The sequence below is a fragment of the Rattus rattus genome, chromosome 1, assembly GCF_011064425.1.
Source record: "Rattus rattus isolate New Zealand chromosome 1, Rrattus_CSIRO_v1, whole genome shotgun sequence".
In the NCBI taxonomy this organism is placed as follows: Eukaryota; Metazoa; Chordata; class Mammalia; order Rodentia; family Muridae; genus Rattus; species Rattus rattus.
The window spans coordinates 19772500-19789850 of record NC_046154.1 but is presented as its reverse complement, the minus strand read 5'-3'; the positions used below and the strand labels follow the sequence as shown (position 1 = coordinate 19789850).

Here is a 17351-nt window from a genome sequence, read left to right as displayed (position 1 = left end):
TCATTTTTCTTTTTTAATAAAAATTTATTTTTATTTTTTATTTTCATTGATGTTCTGCCTACCCGTATGTCTGTGTGAGGGTGTCAGAAACACTAGAACTAGAATTAGAGACAGTTGTAAACTGACATGTGGGTGTTAGGAATTGAACCCAGGTCCTCTAGAAGTGCTCTTAACCTCTCAGCCATCTCTTCAGTCCCTTGTTATCTTTTCTATTTCCTGCTCCCTGTGGTACTAACCTGGACATATCCCCGCAGGAGCTAACATGTTAGTTCTCAAATCTACTTGGTCCCTAGACCCTAATGAATGCCTTCAGGGAATTTATCCAGTGACCAGAAGGCCATTTTTGCTTCTCTGAGAACTATGAACTTGGGTCTTAAGCAATGTTCTGTCAGTCTGTGGTGCTGTCCCAGGTCACCTCCTCTACCCACTCCTGCCTTAGGAGCCCAGCTCATGGTTTCCAGGTCAGAGATCATCCTTCATTGTGACTCTGAGGACAGCCATCCCCTGCTGGAAGTGGTTCCCTGGGGACATCTGGCACATCTGAAATTGTCTGACTCTCATGCCTAACGAGGCCCACATGATGTGAACTTGAGCCTGTCAATGATGTTCTCAGCAACAGGAAGGAATTCAGCCTTTGGCAGGAGAAAAGAAAGAAAGAGGCAGGGTTATTTTCAACCAGCCTGTCTCTTTTAAGAGTGATGGGCTTTTTAACACGCTCCCAAGAAAGCCAAACAAGGGCCTGAAGTAGAAGGTAAGGATGCTTGACTCACTAGCCCAGGATACCAACCAATCTGCAGTGGAGACACTCCCTAGATTTCAGTTTCGTGACCACTCTTTCCATTGCAGTGACCCAAAGATAAAGGACTTTTGACTAGTTAACAGATGGGATCATGTCCTTCCCCATCTCAAAAGGCTTCGGCTCTTACCTCCCAAATGATGATGAAGATGAGGTCGAAATTCTCCGGGCACCAGTTTCCTTGTATGGAAAAAAAAAAAAAGAAAACTAAATATGATCAGCCTTTTGTGAATCATTCCAGAGACCAGAAGCATGCCCTGCTAAGGGAGGAGTTACACAGGCCTGTAATTCCTACACTTGGAACATTAGCAAAAGGACTGGAGAGATGGCTCAGCGGTTAAGAGCACTGACGGCTCTTCCAGAGGTCCTGAGTTCAATTCCCAGCAACCACATGGTGGCTCACAACCATCAGTAATGGGGATTTGATGCCTTCTTCTGGCGTGTCTGAAGACAGTTTAATGTACTCATATAAATAAAATAAATTAATTAATTAAAAAAAGTATGGGGGGGCAAGGAATGGTAGTAAAAAGAGTAGGAGTCTTGAGGTCATCCCTGCTACCTATTGAGTTGAAGGCTGGACTGTACTATCCGAGCTTCTGTTTTACATAAAAACAGTATTCTTCTCCTGTCTTTTAAAAGTAAATAGGGTTGTCGGTCACGGAGGAGTGCATCTTTAACCCCACCACTCTGCAGGCAGAGGTAGAGAGATCTCAGAGTTTGTGGACAGCCTGGTGAGTCCGGAGCTAGTGAGGGCTACATGATGAGATCTTGTCTCAACAACAAACAAAACCAAAGATAGCATCGTATTCACACACATCTGCAGTGTGCTTTTCTGTTTGCCAACCCATAGATATCAGGGGTCCGAGGACAGAGACGCAGTCCCACACCGTCACCCACAGCAGCCCGAGTTACCCTAGACTTTTAGGGACTTCAGCTCAGACAAAATGGATTCCTGGCTTCAAGCAAAAACAACCATTCCAGGGCCAGTCAATATGATGAGATGGAGTTGGAGATTTTTATTATAGATATTTTGAAGGTTAGAGGAGGCACTGGGAACAAACTAAGACGCACCCTAGTGTGGGTATAGGTTCCTCCGGGGAGCACAGCAATTGATTAGCTTAGCATTAGCTAGGCCAGTTAGGTGGCTTTCATGCTAAATCTCAAGCGGTTGCTAAGATGCCCCCCCCTGCCCCCGTCATTTGATATGCAGGATCGCAGATGCCTTGGAAGGAGTTACAATCTAGAAACCCCAGGGCTGCATAAGGGGGCTGGTACATGCAGGTTGTCTGTAAAGGAGGTTTCTGGTGAGATTCCTAGAAAATTGCAGGTTTAAAGCTGGGAAGGGAGGAAGGCCTTGGGCAATCGTTAATGGTGCTGGAATTATTTTTTACATTTCTTTATTTATCGTGTACATGTTGGGAATATATGAGCCATAGTCTGTGAGCAGAGATCAGAGGACAGGATTTGACCGTTGGTTCTCTCCTATCCAGTGGGTCCCGAGCACTGAGCTCAGGTTTGACAGCAAGCGCAAAGCTTTACTGGCTATTTTACCACCCTTATGCTGGAATTCTTTTCTGGCAAGAGGCTTTGACCAAACTGCTGAATGAGGGACTTGTTTTTCCTGTCCCAACATTTTTCCTGCCTCAACAAATATTTCAAATTTTATCCAACCAACTGACTATTGCCATTAGATCATTTTCATTCTTTTGTTATTTAAAAACAACTCCAAAGAATATTGATTTGGGTCAATAGATCTATTTTGAGGAATTTAAGAATAACCTATAGGACACTGCAAGGAGAACTCCGGCTTTGCAGACAGATGTGCTGGCTAAGATTTGCGGCGTCTCTTGGTTGTTTTAGGAATCAGATGCTGGAGAGAAGTTGAAAGAGTTCTCGATTAAAGGTCTGATCGCATTTATACCATCCCCAACCCCCGTTTTTTTTTTGAGACAAGGTTTCTCTGTGTAGCCCTCTCTGTACTAGACCAGGTTGGTCTTGAACTCAGAGATCCGTCTTCCTGTGCTTCTTGAGTGCTGGACCGAGGGTATTTCTTAACCTGAGCCCATTTTCCCTCCTGAAGCCTGTACCGTGGCAGTGTTGAATGCAACAAAAGGTGGTCCGGAGGGGCTGGGGCGGAGCTAAGTGGGAGAACACTTGAAGCCCTGGGTTTGGTCTCTAAAGAGTGGGTTGACAAGCAAGCATGGGACATGACATATAATAGTCCCCCAATAAAAAACAGTTGCAGTTATTACTAAATAAACAGTATGCTGGTTTTAGGTGGCGATGGTAGAGTTATTTTAGCGATTCAGCTGGTGTAGAGGTTGAAGGTGGACTCTCCAGCTCTCCTCAGCCCTGACCATATTCTCCATCCCCTCTGACTGCAGTTTCTTCATCTTTAAAACCCAAGTTTCAAGGTTCTCCGATAGCTTAAAGCATAACGCTTCTTAGTGCTTAATACACATTTTACTCGGCTCCCCACATGATGGCAACGACATCAAATAATCCAGCAAGGGCTGGAGAAACAACTCAGTGGGTAAAGGCGCTTGCCACTATGGCTAAGAACTTGAGTTCCATCCCAAGGACCCATAAAGTAGGAGAGAACGGGACTCTCTATAGAGTCCTGCCCTCTATATGTGCACCAAGACACGCTCTCATAGGATAAAATGTCATTTAACGGTAACAGAGCAAGAAAGTCTAGAAACCCGGAAGGAGCTCTCCCACGTGACCACAGCCAGCGCTTGGAACGTTCACGATCCTCCTGGGATTCCCTCCGGTTTCCCTTGAGGCCGCAGTAACGTCGCAACTACCTAGGCAACGTCTTCCGGTCCCCTTCGCCCCATCTCGGTGTCTACTTCCTGCGAGTACGTCATCAAAGGGCGCCCGGCCTACGGTTTCCGGGAAGGGCTGCGCAGCTGCGTAGGGGTCGCGGGTGATTTCGAGGTAGCTGGCGCGGCTCGGGGTCGCCATGGAGAGCGGATCGCGGCCGTCACTCGGTCAGGTCATCCTGCTGGGCACCAGCTCGATGGTCACCGCCGTACTGTACTCCATATACCGGCAGAAGGCCCAGGTCGCCCAGGAACTCAAGGTCAGTGCGGAGTCCGGCCAGGACTCGCTGGCTGCTCACGCCCGGACGCACTGGGGAACCACTGGGTCGCCAGAGGGGACCCAGCCACCTGCTGCATCGAGGCTGCCCCGCCCCTTTGCTCCGGTGTCCTCCGAGTTACCCTCAGTGTCATTGGACGTCACCGCAGTGCTGTAAAACTATTTTTCGAAAACCTGCTGTGCACCAGGTAGTGAGAAAAACAGGCCATTGTCCTGGTGGAAATTCCATTCTAGGACAGCGGGACGTCTACACGTAATCGGACCGTGTGATAGATAGGGTGCGAATCGGGTTGGAGTAGCGCAGAGAAAAGTGGAAAGGATAGGGAAACGGAGAGTTCCGTTTCTTTTGCTATAGTAAAATATTCCGACAGAAAGCAACTTAGGAGACGGAAAAGGATTGTTTAGTTTTCAGTTTCGGGTTACCATCCATCATCGCAGGGAAATCCAAGCAGGAACTTGAGGCAGCTGTCAAATCAAACAAACGCATGCGTGCTTAGCGTTCAGTTTGATTTCTCTACTGTTCTCCAACCCAGAGCCCAGACCTAGGGAATGGTGTCAGTCACAACGCAACAGGCGAATTTCCCCACTTCAGTTAGAGCTGTCAAGACAGCGTCTTAACAGCTATGCCTACACAGGCCGACTGGATATAGACAATTTCTTATTGAAACACTCTTTCCAAATGATTCTAGGTTGTGACCAGTTGATAGTGGGCGTCGCTGTTTTTTGGGGGATGGAGCTGGAGGATGTGGAGATTGGGAACGGCGGGATGATTCTAACCCAGAGAACAGCAAACTTAGAGGCTCCTGGTTTCTACAATCGTATTGTTACTTTAAAGTGTACTTTAAAACTACCTTCTCATTTGAGGGTTGCACTTAAACAGCTCACAGCGCACATTTCCGTCTCGGTTTTATTTTTGTCAGCTCAATGGTGACAGTGGGAATTTCCTGATGATTGCAAATGAAGACATTTGACATTGAAAGGAAAAGTCTCACAGCTAGTGTTAACTGTCAACTAAGCAGGATCTGAAATTACCTAGGAGACAAGTTTTCTGGGTGCACCTGTGAGGGCTAATCTCCATTAGGTTAATTTTTTTTTTCTTTTCTTTTTTTCAGAGCTGGGGACCGAATCCAGGGCCTTGTGCTTGCTAGGCAAGCGCTCTACCACTGAGCCAAATCCCCAACCCTCCATTAAGTTAATTTTGATAGCAAGATTTGTCCTGAAAGTGGGCAGTGCCGTTCTCTGGGCTTGGGTCCTTGACTGTGGAAAACGGAGAGAGTGGGCAGAACACAGATGTCCATGGCTCTGTTTCCTGAGTTTGGATATCATGTGACCAGCTGCTTTACACCCCTTTACCTCGACTTACCTTCTTTACCTTCTGCCTTAGTGAGAATTGCTCTTAAGGTGATGAGACACTGTGACCAAGTGATTTGGCTTATGCTTCCAAATCACGGTTCATCTAAGTCAGACAGAACTCAAACAGGACAGGGGCCTGGAGGCTGGAGCTGATACAGAGGCCATGGATGCTGCTTACTGCTTTGCTCGTCATGGGCTGCTCAGCCTGCTTTCTTACAGAAGGGGTAGCGCTAGCCCAGGGGCAGAGTCACCCACAATAGACTGGGGCCCTACCCTCAATCTCTAGTTAAGCTGGGTCTTAGGAATTTTTCTCAATTGGAGTTCCCTCCTTGCAGATAATGCTAGCTTGTGTCAAGTTGATGTCCAACTAGCCACCTCCCCAGATTGATTGAGCATATCCTTGAACTGTGAAAAACCCAAATAAACACTTTCTCCCTTAGGCTGTTTTCCTCCCAGTATTTTATCACAGCGAGAGGCATTGAGACTAAGCCAGCTTGGAACTTAAATTTAGGTTTTTGGGTTCAAGGGTAGTATAACAGGCCAGACGGGAGTGAAGACTTCTATTGTGTCTTTCCCATTGACTATCAGACTATTGAAACAGTGGACTCCAAAAAATTGAAATTTCCCCCAGGAAGTTCCTGCTGCTAGGAGAAGGAGAAGCCAAGGACCTAGGGGTAGCCATAGGGAGAACTTGTCAAGATGGCCTTTGTAGGAAGGACTGGGTCTGAGGCTGTGATGCTGGGCAGGACCATATCTTAACCTGACTGCTCAGTTATGCCATTTAAGCCTTGTTTCCTGCAGGAGAGATGGCTCAGTTTAAGAGTACTGGTTGCTTTTTTTAGAAACTGTTAGATTATCAGCACGCACATGACAGCTCACAAATCATTCCTGACTCCAGTCCCAGGGGATCTTTTGGCCTCTGTTGGCTGTCAGGCATGTACATGGTACACAGACCTACATGCAGGCAAAAACACCCATATAATAAAAAGTAATAAAGTAACATTTTGCAAAGCCCTTACCTTTGTGTGAGGACCCAGAGGTAAATTTGGGGTCGAGCCACTGCTATCTATGCCCTCCCTTGCTTTTCACTGTTGATTTAGCCTTTTTGGTTGGCTTATTAAGGACCAGCGGCTGAGGCTGGCTAGTTAGGGAGACCATGGCACGGCTCTGGCCGTAACTCCGGCAACACTACGCCCTTTTCTCCTTTCTTAGTGGACCGCATTGCTTTGTGGCACCTGTCAAGCCGACTCAGAGAGATAAATGCATTCGACAAGCAGTAGATGCTCAGTGCATGTTGGTGGTTTTATTTTTGCTTGAATTTCACAGTCCATCAGCCAGGGGCTCATTGTAGCATTTGTATGGAAGGTAAACTCTGGTGGTTGATTTCAGTAAAGGCCCAGAAACAAAACCGTGGAGTTCCTGCAGTGAAAATGGTTGGATCAGAAGTTCACAGTGCTAACAAGGCAGAGGCAGGTGGATCTCTGAGTTCAAGGGCAGCCTGGTCTACTTAGTAAGAGGCAAGCCAGGGTCACATAGTGAGATCTTGTCTCAAAAACAAAAACAAACAAGCCAAACAAAACCAAAAAACCAAACACAAAACCAAAAACACCCAGAGTAACCAACAGAACATGTTGAAGGGCACCCTCAGATGCACGCTTTTCTGGGCCAGCCTGTGGTACCTGAGACTTAGTTCCTAAAAGAGTGAAATAACCCTTCCTGGGGAAAGCCGTGGGAGCCCTAATGTTAGATTTTCACCTGTTGATCAGAACGAAACTGAGAGAGCTGAATTTGTACCTTACTCTGGTGTTTTTGTCGGTGACAAGAATGCTTGATTATTGCACGGCTTCCATGTGTCAGCTCTGGACTGTATTTTCCCATACCCCAAAGTTCATTTCTCCCACCTAAAGAATTCCATGAGATTGTCTTCTCCCTTCCTTTAGAGTTTTGGAAGCAGGCTCAGAGGAGTGAAGCTGTTTGAAATCATCAGGGATACCCTGCAGCTTCAGCTAGCCTGGCTCTGCTGAGGTTCCTCCTGCAGGGTGCCAAACGGTTAGCGCCTTGTTCATTTGAATGTAAAAGTATTCACGTGAAGGGAGCGTTTTGTTGAATTGGAAAGCAGATGGTGACATCTCCAGTCTTGGGGAAGAGGAGCCCAGAGCACCTGGCCTAATCACGTTCATGTTTCAGGGCCAGACTTCAAAACTGGAGCCTCCAGATTCCCCTCCTGTCGGGCCATCCCGCTCCCCACCACACCTTACGTCTGGTAGAGCATGTCAGTATTCAGTGGCCAATTTAATATCTATTTATTTTTGCACTTAGGGAGCTAAGAAGATTCATTTGGGTGAAGATTTAAAGGCCATTCTTTCAGAAGCACCGGGAAAGTGTGTGCCTTATGCTGTCATTGAAGGTGTGTTCGCTGGTTTAGGGTGAGTGGGAGCCTTGTTGCAGTACCCTGAGGACCATCTTGGCTGACATGAACGCCCTCCCTTTGTTACCTGCATTTATCTTGTGTCGGGGAGGGCAGGGTGAAGGTGCCACTCCACACTGGTGGAGGTCAAAAGACAACTTGGGGGAGTTGTCTCTCTTTCCACCTTCTTGTAGGTTTCCCAGGGTTTAGGTCCGAGGCTTAGTGGCACTTAACCTGCCGGCCCTCATAACAGCCTCCTGATGGTGTTGGGACAAGGTGACCAAACCATTGTGGATTTCTGATTGTTCTAGGAGGACTCAGTGTGGTTTAGGTGGTTGTTAAGAGCTGAGCAATGTGACTCATATGAGGTGCTCTCTAACCGTGCCTCAGTGATGTGGATGCTGTTGTCTTGATTAATTAGTGAAGCTCAACACATGGGAACCTTAAAGAGAGGCCAGAGACCATGATTGCTTTCTCCCCAGGAGCTGTGCGGTCGGTTAAAGAAACGCTCAACAGCCAGTTTGTGGAGAACTGCAAGGGGGTGATCCAGCGGCTGACACTTCAGGAGCACAAGATGGTGTGGAACCGAACAACCCACCTGTGGTGCGTGCCCTCTAGCTTCTCTACGCCTCCCCTCATCTGTCCTGGGGCCTGGGCCCTGGGCTTGCCGAGTCTGGCTTCTTGGGGACCGGATGCCCCCAGTACTGCTGTATGTGCTGTGCACTTCCCTGAGAGCCCAGGAGGCAGCCATTACAGCGCAGGCTCCGAGGCCCACTTCCTGATTACAGAGCCTGGTTTTTAGAAGGCAGTCTGTTGATTCTTAAGCACAGTGAAGTTGTGGAACTTATAGCCTAGTCACATGTGGATTTGCTTAAATGATTGTGTGCCAGCACACAAAGGGAGCCATTTTCCCGCTGCTCCTAGCAGGTTTTTGTCTCCAGCACTTCTGGACGGTGACATAAGAGTGTAGATGCTGAAGGTGACTGCCTTTAGTCTGTTGCTCTCCTGTGTCCACTGAGACCTGGGCATTTAAAGCGGCCCCTCCCTGCTGTGGTCTTAATGTTCTAGAACTCACTGATTTGCAGGCTGGCCTCCAGTTAGGATGGTGGAGTCTGTCCTGTGGGTTCTGTATGTGTACCCACTGTTGGTGACCCTGTGTGGGAGGTGGCGCCTGTTCTCTTGTGTTCATCTTTGGTCCTTGCATTTTTTTAGGAATGACTATTCCAAGATCATTCACCAGAGGACTAACACTGTGCCCTTTGACCTTGTGCCCCACGAGGACGGTGTGGCTGTGGCTGTGCGAGTGCTGAAGCCCCTGGACTCGGTGGATCTGGGCCTAGAGACTGTGTACGAGAAGTTCCACCCCTCTGTACAGTCCTTCACCGATGCCATCGGCCACTACATCAGTGGGGAGCGGCCCAAAGGCGTCCAGGAGACAGAGGAGATGCTGAAGGTCGGGGCCACCCTCACGGGCATTGGTGAGCTGGTCCTGGACAACAACTCTGTCCGCCTGCAGCCCCCCAAGCAAGGCATGCAGTACTATCTGAGCAGCCAGGACTTCGACAGCCTGCTGCACAGGCAGGAGTCTAGTGTGCGGCTCTGGAAGGTTCTGGTACTTGTGTTCGGCTTTGCCACCTGCGCCACCCTCTTCTTCATCCTGAGGAAGCAGTACCTCCAGCGGCAGGAGCGCCTGCGCCAGCAGCAGCTCCAGGACGAGTTCCTGGAGCACGAGGCCCACCTGCTGAGCCAAGCCTCGCCTGAGGACAGGGAGAGTCTGAAGAGCGCCTGTGTTGTTTGTCTGAGCAACTTCAAGTCTTGTGTCTTCCTCGAGTGTGGGCACGTGTGTTCCTGCCGCCAGTGTTACCTTGCCTTGCCAGAGCCCAAGAAGTGCCCGATCTGTCGGCGGGATATCACCAGGGTGATACCCCTGTATAACAGCTAGGGGGTCTTGCAGTCACACTGCAAATGTCCTTCCTCTTGTCAGGGTCTGCTTTGAGGCCTTTGGTGGGGTGGCTGTGCCTTCATGTGTGATGGAGGAGACACCGGCAAGCCTCACGTGTCCAACAGCTCCGTGTTGCTTTTCAACCTGGATGGGTCTCTTTCCAGTTCCAGACCCTGGTGGGGGCTGTGGTGAGGCCCCTTCTCAGGAGCTAGACCCATGTGTGTGACTCAATAAGACCAGCTCATTGTCCAGGCTCCATGGCCAGTCCTCTCCACTCGTGCTGCCTGGGGGGGATGGGCATGGGAGGGGTGACCCTGAGAGGGCCTCACAGCATGGCCTCTTGGGAGGCTGCCCAGACTCCCCCTATTGCTTCTTGCTCAGGGGAAGGCATTTTTTTTCTTTTTTCTTTTTTTTTCGGAGCTGGGGACCGAACCCAGGGCGCTATGCAAGTGCTCTACCACTGACTAAATCCCCAACCCCAGGGGAAGGCATTTTTGAAGACTTGTCAGGTGGGCAGGCCGCTGTGTCTCTCTTACTCGGTTACTGAGTAATGATGTGTGAAGCAAGAAGGGAGGTGAGCGGTCTGCTTGGCACATCTGGGCGGGGCATAGGTCAGCAGGAGGACAGGAGGCTTTTCGAGGGTTTCTAGGTTGGCAGGCAGCCTGGGTGTTTTCCTTTGACACAGGCAAAGCCCCAGAGCTGTGGATGTGCAGCTACTATTACTGCTTGGCTTCCCCAGGCTGCTCCGGTCTCCCATAGAGAGACCTCACTAAAAGAGAGTGAAGGTTGCTGCTGTCCTGGCCTCTGGCCCAGTAGCTTCTTTGCTTGCTTTTGCCAAAGAAAGGTGTCCGACGGGCATACCCACAGTGTCAGGACTACTTCACTGTCCCCAGCAGCAGCCCCAACAGCCCCTCTCCCTCCCCCACCCTTTGACTTGTGAGTGCAAGAGAAATTAGAAACTGTCCAGTGGTCAGTCATCCAAACAGCTCTTCTCTTCCTCGAACACTCCCGGCCTCCTGTGATGGGGGAAGGGCTTCTTCCAGGCACCGGCAGGAGCACATGCCAGGCTGAGTGAGCAGCACAGATTAGACAGATTGTGTCACGTGTGTGCCTGGTGCTTTGTTCACTAACGTTAGGAGGCTGAGAGTTGCCTGGGATGGAGTTGAAGCCCCACCACCGCAGGATAAAGATGGATCTCGAAGACCTGTTTTCCTCTTGAGCTTCCCAAGATGGGGTCCAGTTGATGGTTGTTGAGGCCCCCATGCTCACCAAGCCCACAGTGGGACTCTAGGGAGCCCTGAAGACTTCCCTAGACAGCTGACCTGGGGTACTGCCTGGCCTGGCTGACATAGTTATCTGACAAAATGTGTCTTATTTGGAGCACTGGAGAAGCTGAGGTGGCATGGGGCACTGAGGGCCAGCAGGGGGACATTAGTATTCAGTGTAGTGTGCCCGGTATTATTCTAGTTGCTATCATAAACTGGGCTTGGTAGCAAGCCAGTCTTGTAAGTTTGAGGCTAGCCCAGTTTTGTTTTGTTTTTTTCTTTTTTCTTTTTTTCAGAGCTGGGGACCGAACCCAGGGCCTTGCGCTTGCTAACCCCAGAGGCTAGCCCAGTCTACATAGTGAGACCCTATCTCAGAGCAGCTGGGGCTCAAGTGATGGCTCAGTGGCCAGGAGCAGGACCAGCTCTCTGCCTGTGTGCTCACAACCATCTGGCTCTAGTTCTGGGGATCCCACGCCCTCTTCTGAGGGTACTAGACATGCACACCGTGTGCAGACATGCATGCAGGTAAAATGTGTGCTCACAAAACTAAAAACCTGGAAAAGAAAAACAACCCTGCATTTGCAAAAGGAGTCATCATAGCCCATAGACTGTGCCAACGAGTATATGAACCAGAGGAGAAGTTCATGAGGGTTGAAAGCTCATTGGCAAGTTACAGCCACCACCTGAACTCCAAATAAACAGAGTTTCAAGAGCAGAATCCAGTCTCCCCCAGTAAACTCCAAGAAGTTCAGCAGCAACACAAAATCTGGAGGAAGATGACCATGGTAGAGGGACAGAGAATCTGATAGCCAGTAGAGTCCTGCCCAGTGAGGTGTGAAGACCTTGGCTGGACAGGGTAAGGGCACCACTGGGAAGCCCTAGCCCCCTTCCCTGGCCTTTCTGTAAGGCAGCTGCAAGGGCCCAGTGGGGCTCAGGTGGTGGTTTTGGAGCCTGCCTATGCAAGAACAAATCTCATCAAAGGGATTAGGAGAGAGGGCTTGTCTGTCCCACTGAGTGGACCCCTGCAGGTGCCTCCCACCATGGGAGATAGGAGCAAAAGAGTCTTCCAGCCATTAAAAGTGGGTGTATCCCCAGGTGCTAGGATTTGGGCTCAAGGTCCCTGCTTGAGCCTAGCATATCTGACCCTGCCGCTGACTTTTGCTACACTTTTACCTGTCATCCGTGGCGACTCCTTCCACGTCTCGCCTCCGGGAGGGTGCTGAGGCCTCGTGGGGGCCTCAACAACCTAACCCAGTATGTGGAACCAAGCCTGGGTTGAAGAGTGCTTAGGGGAGCAGAGCTAGGAAGGGAGCTGTCAGTGGGGCTGCGGTGTCCTGAGCACCTGCCATTCTCCGCAGCCCCGTTCATCCCTGGCAGAGGGGACTGGGCGGGAATCATCTTGAATAAGTGCTGCCGACTTGGCATACCTGTGCAGGACTGTAGGTGCTAAGGCTTCACCCCCACAGTAGTTCTTTTCCAGTACTTGAACTCAGCCTAACTATAAAGCAGTAATAGCCTTTGCTGGGAGCCCTTGAGATTCCTGGGACCTTCTCAGAGACTGAGCAGCAGATGCCTCAGCCCTTATGAACAATGGCCTAGAGTCCGCTTAGGTTCACCACACATCTTCCTGTGCACACGAAGTCATCTCTAGGTATCCTTTTTTTTTTTTTTTCTTTTTTTTTCTTTCTTTTTTTTTTTCAGAGCTGGGGACCAACCCAGGGCCTTGCGCTTAGCTAGGCAAGCGCTCTACCACTGAGCTAAATCCCCAACCCCTTCTAGATATCCTATACAAGACAGGTCCCAGGCGCCCGGGGGAGAGGGTGACTGCTGTTTGGGGATGAGGAAAATAAATGTGTACATGCTCAGTTTGGTTTCTCTCTTGGATACTTGATTGTGGCTGGATAAATTAGCAGGCGCAGAACCCATGGAGTACGACAGCCCTCTTGTTATAAATGGCATTTTTACCAGGCAATCGGCACTCCATCCATCAGTCAGCCCCTTCCCCGGTGGATCCTGGTGGTGGATGGGCTGGAAGGTGGGCTTCGGGATCCCAATTCATTCAGAATTGAGCACCTAAAAAGCAGACGAAAACCACGGAAAAGTAGGCCAAACTCAGGTGCCCTTCAGAAGCTTGATCCAAAGTCATGGAGAGGCCATCTGGGCCGTGGCCCTATGCTGAGGAATCCTGCAGGGCAGAAGGGAGGGCCTGCGGAGTTCAGTGTCACAGAAGGGCAATTGTCCATCCATCAAACGTACAGTTTGTGCCTGCGGACGTAAAATGAGTGACTCCCAGCTCTGTTCTAAAGGAAGAGTGTTTCATTGTAAACTAGTGTTTGTCAAGGAGTGTCTTGGCAGGGACAGGAGCTACGTTCCTTGGCTACCACAGAAAGACATCAATCTGTTTTCTGTTCCTATAGCAGGAAATTAGGGGCTGGGTAATTCATGAGCAGAGGCGGATTTCTAGTAATTCTAGAAACTGGGGAGTTCAGGACCATGACACCCCTGCTGAGGGTCTATCCTGTGGTAACAGCAGAGAGTGTCACATGCTCAGGGAGGGGAGAGATCCAATCACTTGAATAACCAGTTTACCACCCCCCCCCAAACACACACACAATGGCCTTATTAAATTTATGGCCTTCTCACTTTTTGACTGTTGCCACCTCTCCATCCTGTGACAGGCACTAAGATATCAGTGTGGTTTGGGAGAGAGAGCATTTAAGCTATGGTGGGGGACCGAAGAGATGGCTCAGAGTGCTGGCTGGTCTTCCAGAGGACCCAGGTTCAACTCCTAGCACCCACATGATGGCCCTCAGCCATCTCTAACTCCAGTTTGTAGAGGAGCTGCTGTCCTCTTCCTCCAAGGGCACCAGGCATATACATGGCACATATATAAAACATCTCTACACATAAAAATAATTACACCCTCCCTCCACTACAGTAGTCTGAGGCTTTTCTGGCTGGAGCAGATCCTCCGACCATTAGAAGCAAACATCCAAGGGCAAACCAGCATGTCATTGTGAAAAGACCAGTCTGGAATGATCCATTTAAATTACCTAACACCCCTCCTGTTTAACCGTTCTCAAGTTCCCTGTCATTTACAGGTGGCATGTCAACCCGCCTGTCCAAGCGCCTCTCCCTGACCTGAATTTCGGAGCCACTTAACCACATGTGCCTTGCTCATGGTGACTGAGGCCCTGAGTCCTTGTCCATCTTTCCAGTCCTCCCTACTCTCTGCTCTGAGTGCCTTCTTCATACCCTCCTGTATCCTGCACTGGGATGGGTTAGGTGTCCTTCATGTAAGATCCCAAGATACACTCTTACCTATGACTGCTCCCAGCCTTAGGGCCCAGGCCTAGGATACAGACTGCTATTTAGTTCCTTTCAGTAGCGTGAGCTTGCATTGTCAGTAGGAGGTGTCCTTACGTGATGGTCTCCTCCTCCCTCACCCGGGAGTAAGCTGTGTTCCTCTTCATTGTTTTCTGAGGCAGGGTATGGAGCACAGGTGTGACTTGATCTTGCCTGAGCCTCCCAAGTGCTAGGAATACAGCATGGGTGCCTGTACCACAATTCATAAATAAAGGGAATCCAAGGCCCAGGGAGGTGGACTGCCTCACCAATCACACAGGGAGCGGTAGGACGGAACTGAGGCCCAAGCTCTTAGCTGTGGATGCTGTATTGGTTACTTTTCTCATTGCTGGAACCAAGTGCAGAACAGAAAACAAAAGAGGAACGGGTTACTCTCAGTTTATAGAGAGACTGTCTACCATGGTGGGGCAGGCAAGGCGGCTTGTTCACAAATTTGGAAGCAGAAGAAAACGAACTGGTACTTAGCTTCCTTCTCCACGGGATGGTGCCTCCCCGGTTCAGGGAGGGTTGGGCCTCTAGAAATGACCTCCACACTCACTCAGGGATGCGTTCCCTAGGGGATTCTAAATCCAGAGAAATTGACAATGAAGGGCAGCTCAATCCTTGTCAACCCAACACTGTACATGTATGGCCTTAAATGAACATTCTGCCCCTCGTCGACATCTCAACGCAAAACGTGTCTAGTTAATCTCCAAAAGTCCCCAAAGTCTTAACATTACCAATGTTGTTCAAAAGTCCAAGTTCAAAGTCTCTTCTAAGATTCAAGACAAACTCTGCAAGTGTGAACCCCTATAAAATAATTGTGTTCCACATTTCTGATATACGACCACACAGAATCAGTGTGGGAAGGGATGGAGGTACAAGGAAAGATGATACCAAAGCCAGACCAAAAGCCTGCAGGACAGACAGACAGACAGACACCCAACCCAGGAGCCCAGGTCTAGCATCTGCAACTGATGGCATCATCAAAGGGCTTGAACAGCTGTGTCTCTCCAATTCTGCCACAGGCAGCACGCGGCCATTCTCTTTGGCCCATGATCCCGGCATCTCGAACATCCTGGGGTCCCCTCCGCCATTAGACTTTACCTTGATGCTGTCACACTAATTCTCAGGGCCCCACACGGAACCTGAGCCCACCACAAACACTGGCTAGATTCGCTTGCTTTCTGGAACTTTGCTGCAAGCCTCCATGGCTCTCTTGCATGTTTGCCTGTCTACACAGTACCACATTGACAACCCTGCGGAGTTCTACTGCCTGCTGGAGATGCACTTCCGACCTCTCGTGCCCCAGCTGCACTGGCCTCTCTGCGGCTGACCCAGGGGAAACTCCCGACAGCAGCTGTTGGGCCAAGAAGCCCCTTCAGCTGTATTCCTGTCCAATCTGCAAATGACTAGGTCACATTTTCACAGTTGGAGCCTTTGATGGCTAGCGTCTTGTTCACTGGGCTCTTTCCCTACTGTCCCAGGGCAGAGTGTGGGGATTCTCTTCAGCGGTGCTAATCTTAATGATCTCCTTGCTCTCTCTGCAAACTTGCTCCATTGACTGAACATTTCCCTTACCTTTCTGTTCTCTCCCACTGAGGATCTGACAGCAGTGAGCAGTAACCACGGCACAGACTGAGTAGGACTATCTTGAAATTTTCTCCACAAAACAAACTAGCCCATTACCTTTCATGTTATCTTCACTCAAGTTCTCAGGGCATGGTCAGGAAGAGCCGGGATGTGACCTGGATGGCCTCTGCTGAAGTTCTCAGTAGAGATCTTGTTCACCTCTGAAACCTCATGAGCTGAGACTTTCTGGGTTGTCATTTCTCTCTCGAAATCCCGTTCTTCTAGATTTCCATTGCTGCGGCCCCTTAAGCTCCTTCCCCAGTATTCAAGGGCGTTTCTGTCCCATAGACCCAGGCTCATCCACATTCCTTCTGCAAACCAGTCCAGCAGCCTGTGGACCCCGTGGCCTCGCCAATCACGGCAGTGACATCCACTCCTGGCACAGAGTTCCTGTATCAGCTGCTTTTCTAATTGCTGTAACCAAATACCCAACAAAGGCAATGTAAAGGAGAAAGAATTCATCTTGGCTCACGGTTTAAGGGAAAACAGTCCACCGTGGTGGGGCAGGCGAGACGGTGAGCATCTCGCTTACATCTGTGCAGATTACAAAGCAGAGAAACACGAATGCTCTGCGCACTTTCTCCCTTTCCCCTTTTGATTCTGTCCAAGAGCCCAGTGCATAGGATAGTGATACCAACACTCAGGAGGCTCACAGATATACCCAGGCAGTAGATCACCTAGGTCAGTGGTTATGGGTGGCGACTCCTTTGGGAGGTTGGATGACCCTTCCATAGGGGTCCCTAAGGCCATCAGAAAACACAGCTGTTTACTTTATGACTCATAACCATGATAACGTTCATTGCAGTTATGAAGTAGCAATGATAATAATTTTATAGTTGGGGATCACTCACCACAACGTGAGGCACTACATTAAGGGGTCGCAACATCAGGGAGGCTGAGAACCACTGACCTAGGTGATTCTAAATCCAGGTGACAAAGATCATCAACCTCACACCTGTCCATGGACTGAATGAGGATCCCAGACAAAGGAACGGGAGGGAGGCTGCCTGGAGGAGCTGGCCGCTGGACCACAGATAAGGACAGCAACTTGGTTGCTAAGTGATGGGAGAGGGGGTTCTTTTAGGGTCTCTGGACCACGAGGGGTGACTCATATAGGAGGGACATCAAGTGAAGTGACTCACTCTTGGGAGCCCTGCGCAACAATACCAGGGCACCACTATCAGACTATGGTGACTAGACTGGCCCAAACAGAGTGCTCAAAGATTCAAAGACTGGTTTTCTCTGGTCCTGAATCCACTTTAAATAAATAAATAAATAATAAATATATATATATATAAATAAATATATAAATAAATAAAGTCTCACTATATAGCCCAGAATGGCTTTGAACTCAGACCCTTTCTGCCTTAGCCTCCAGAATGCTGATTTCAACCATGCCTGGCTGCTGTGTGATCTTGGTCCAGCGGTGGAACCTCTCTGACCTTCAGTTCTAACTGGAAAAGGAATAGGTTGGATTAGAATGTTCCAAAGCTCCATCCAGCTCAGGCA

The 17351-nt window shown here is 49.5% G+C and overlaps 1 protein-coding gene across 1 annotated transcript; it reads left to right on the top strand.

The window, feature by feature from the left end:
• Nucleotides 1-3548: 3548 nt before the first annotated feature.
• Nucleotides 3549-10034, top strand: Mul1 (mitochondrial E3 ubiquitin protein ligase 1). The gene is made up of 4 exons (XM_032895576.1): nucleotides 3549-3881; nucleotides 7571-7658; nucleotides 8141-8261; nucleotides 8871-10034. The coding sequence occupies exons 1-4, from the start codon at nucleotides 3762-3764 to the stop codon at nucleotides 9598-9600; spliced, it is 1059 nt and encodes a 352-aa protein (XP_032751467.1). The 5' UTR covers nucleotides 3549-3761; the 3' UTR covers nucleotides 9601-10034.
• Nucleotides 10035-17351: the final 7317 nt, after the last annotated feature.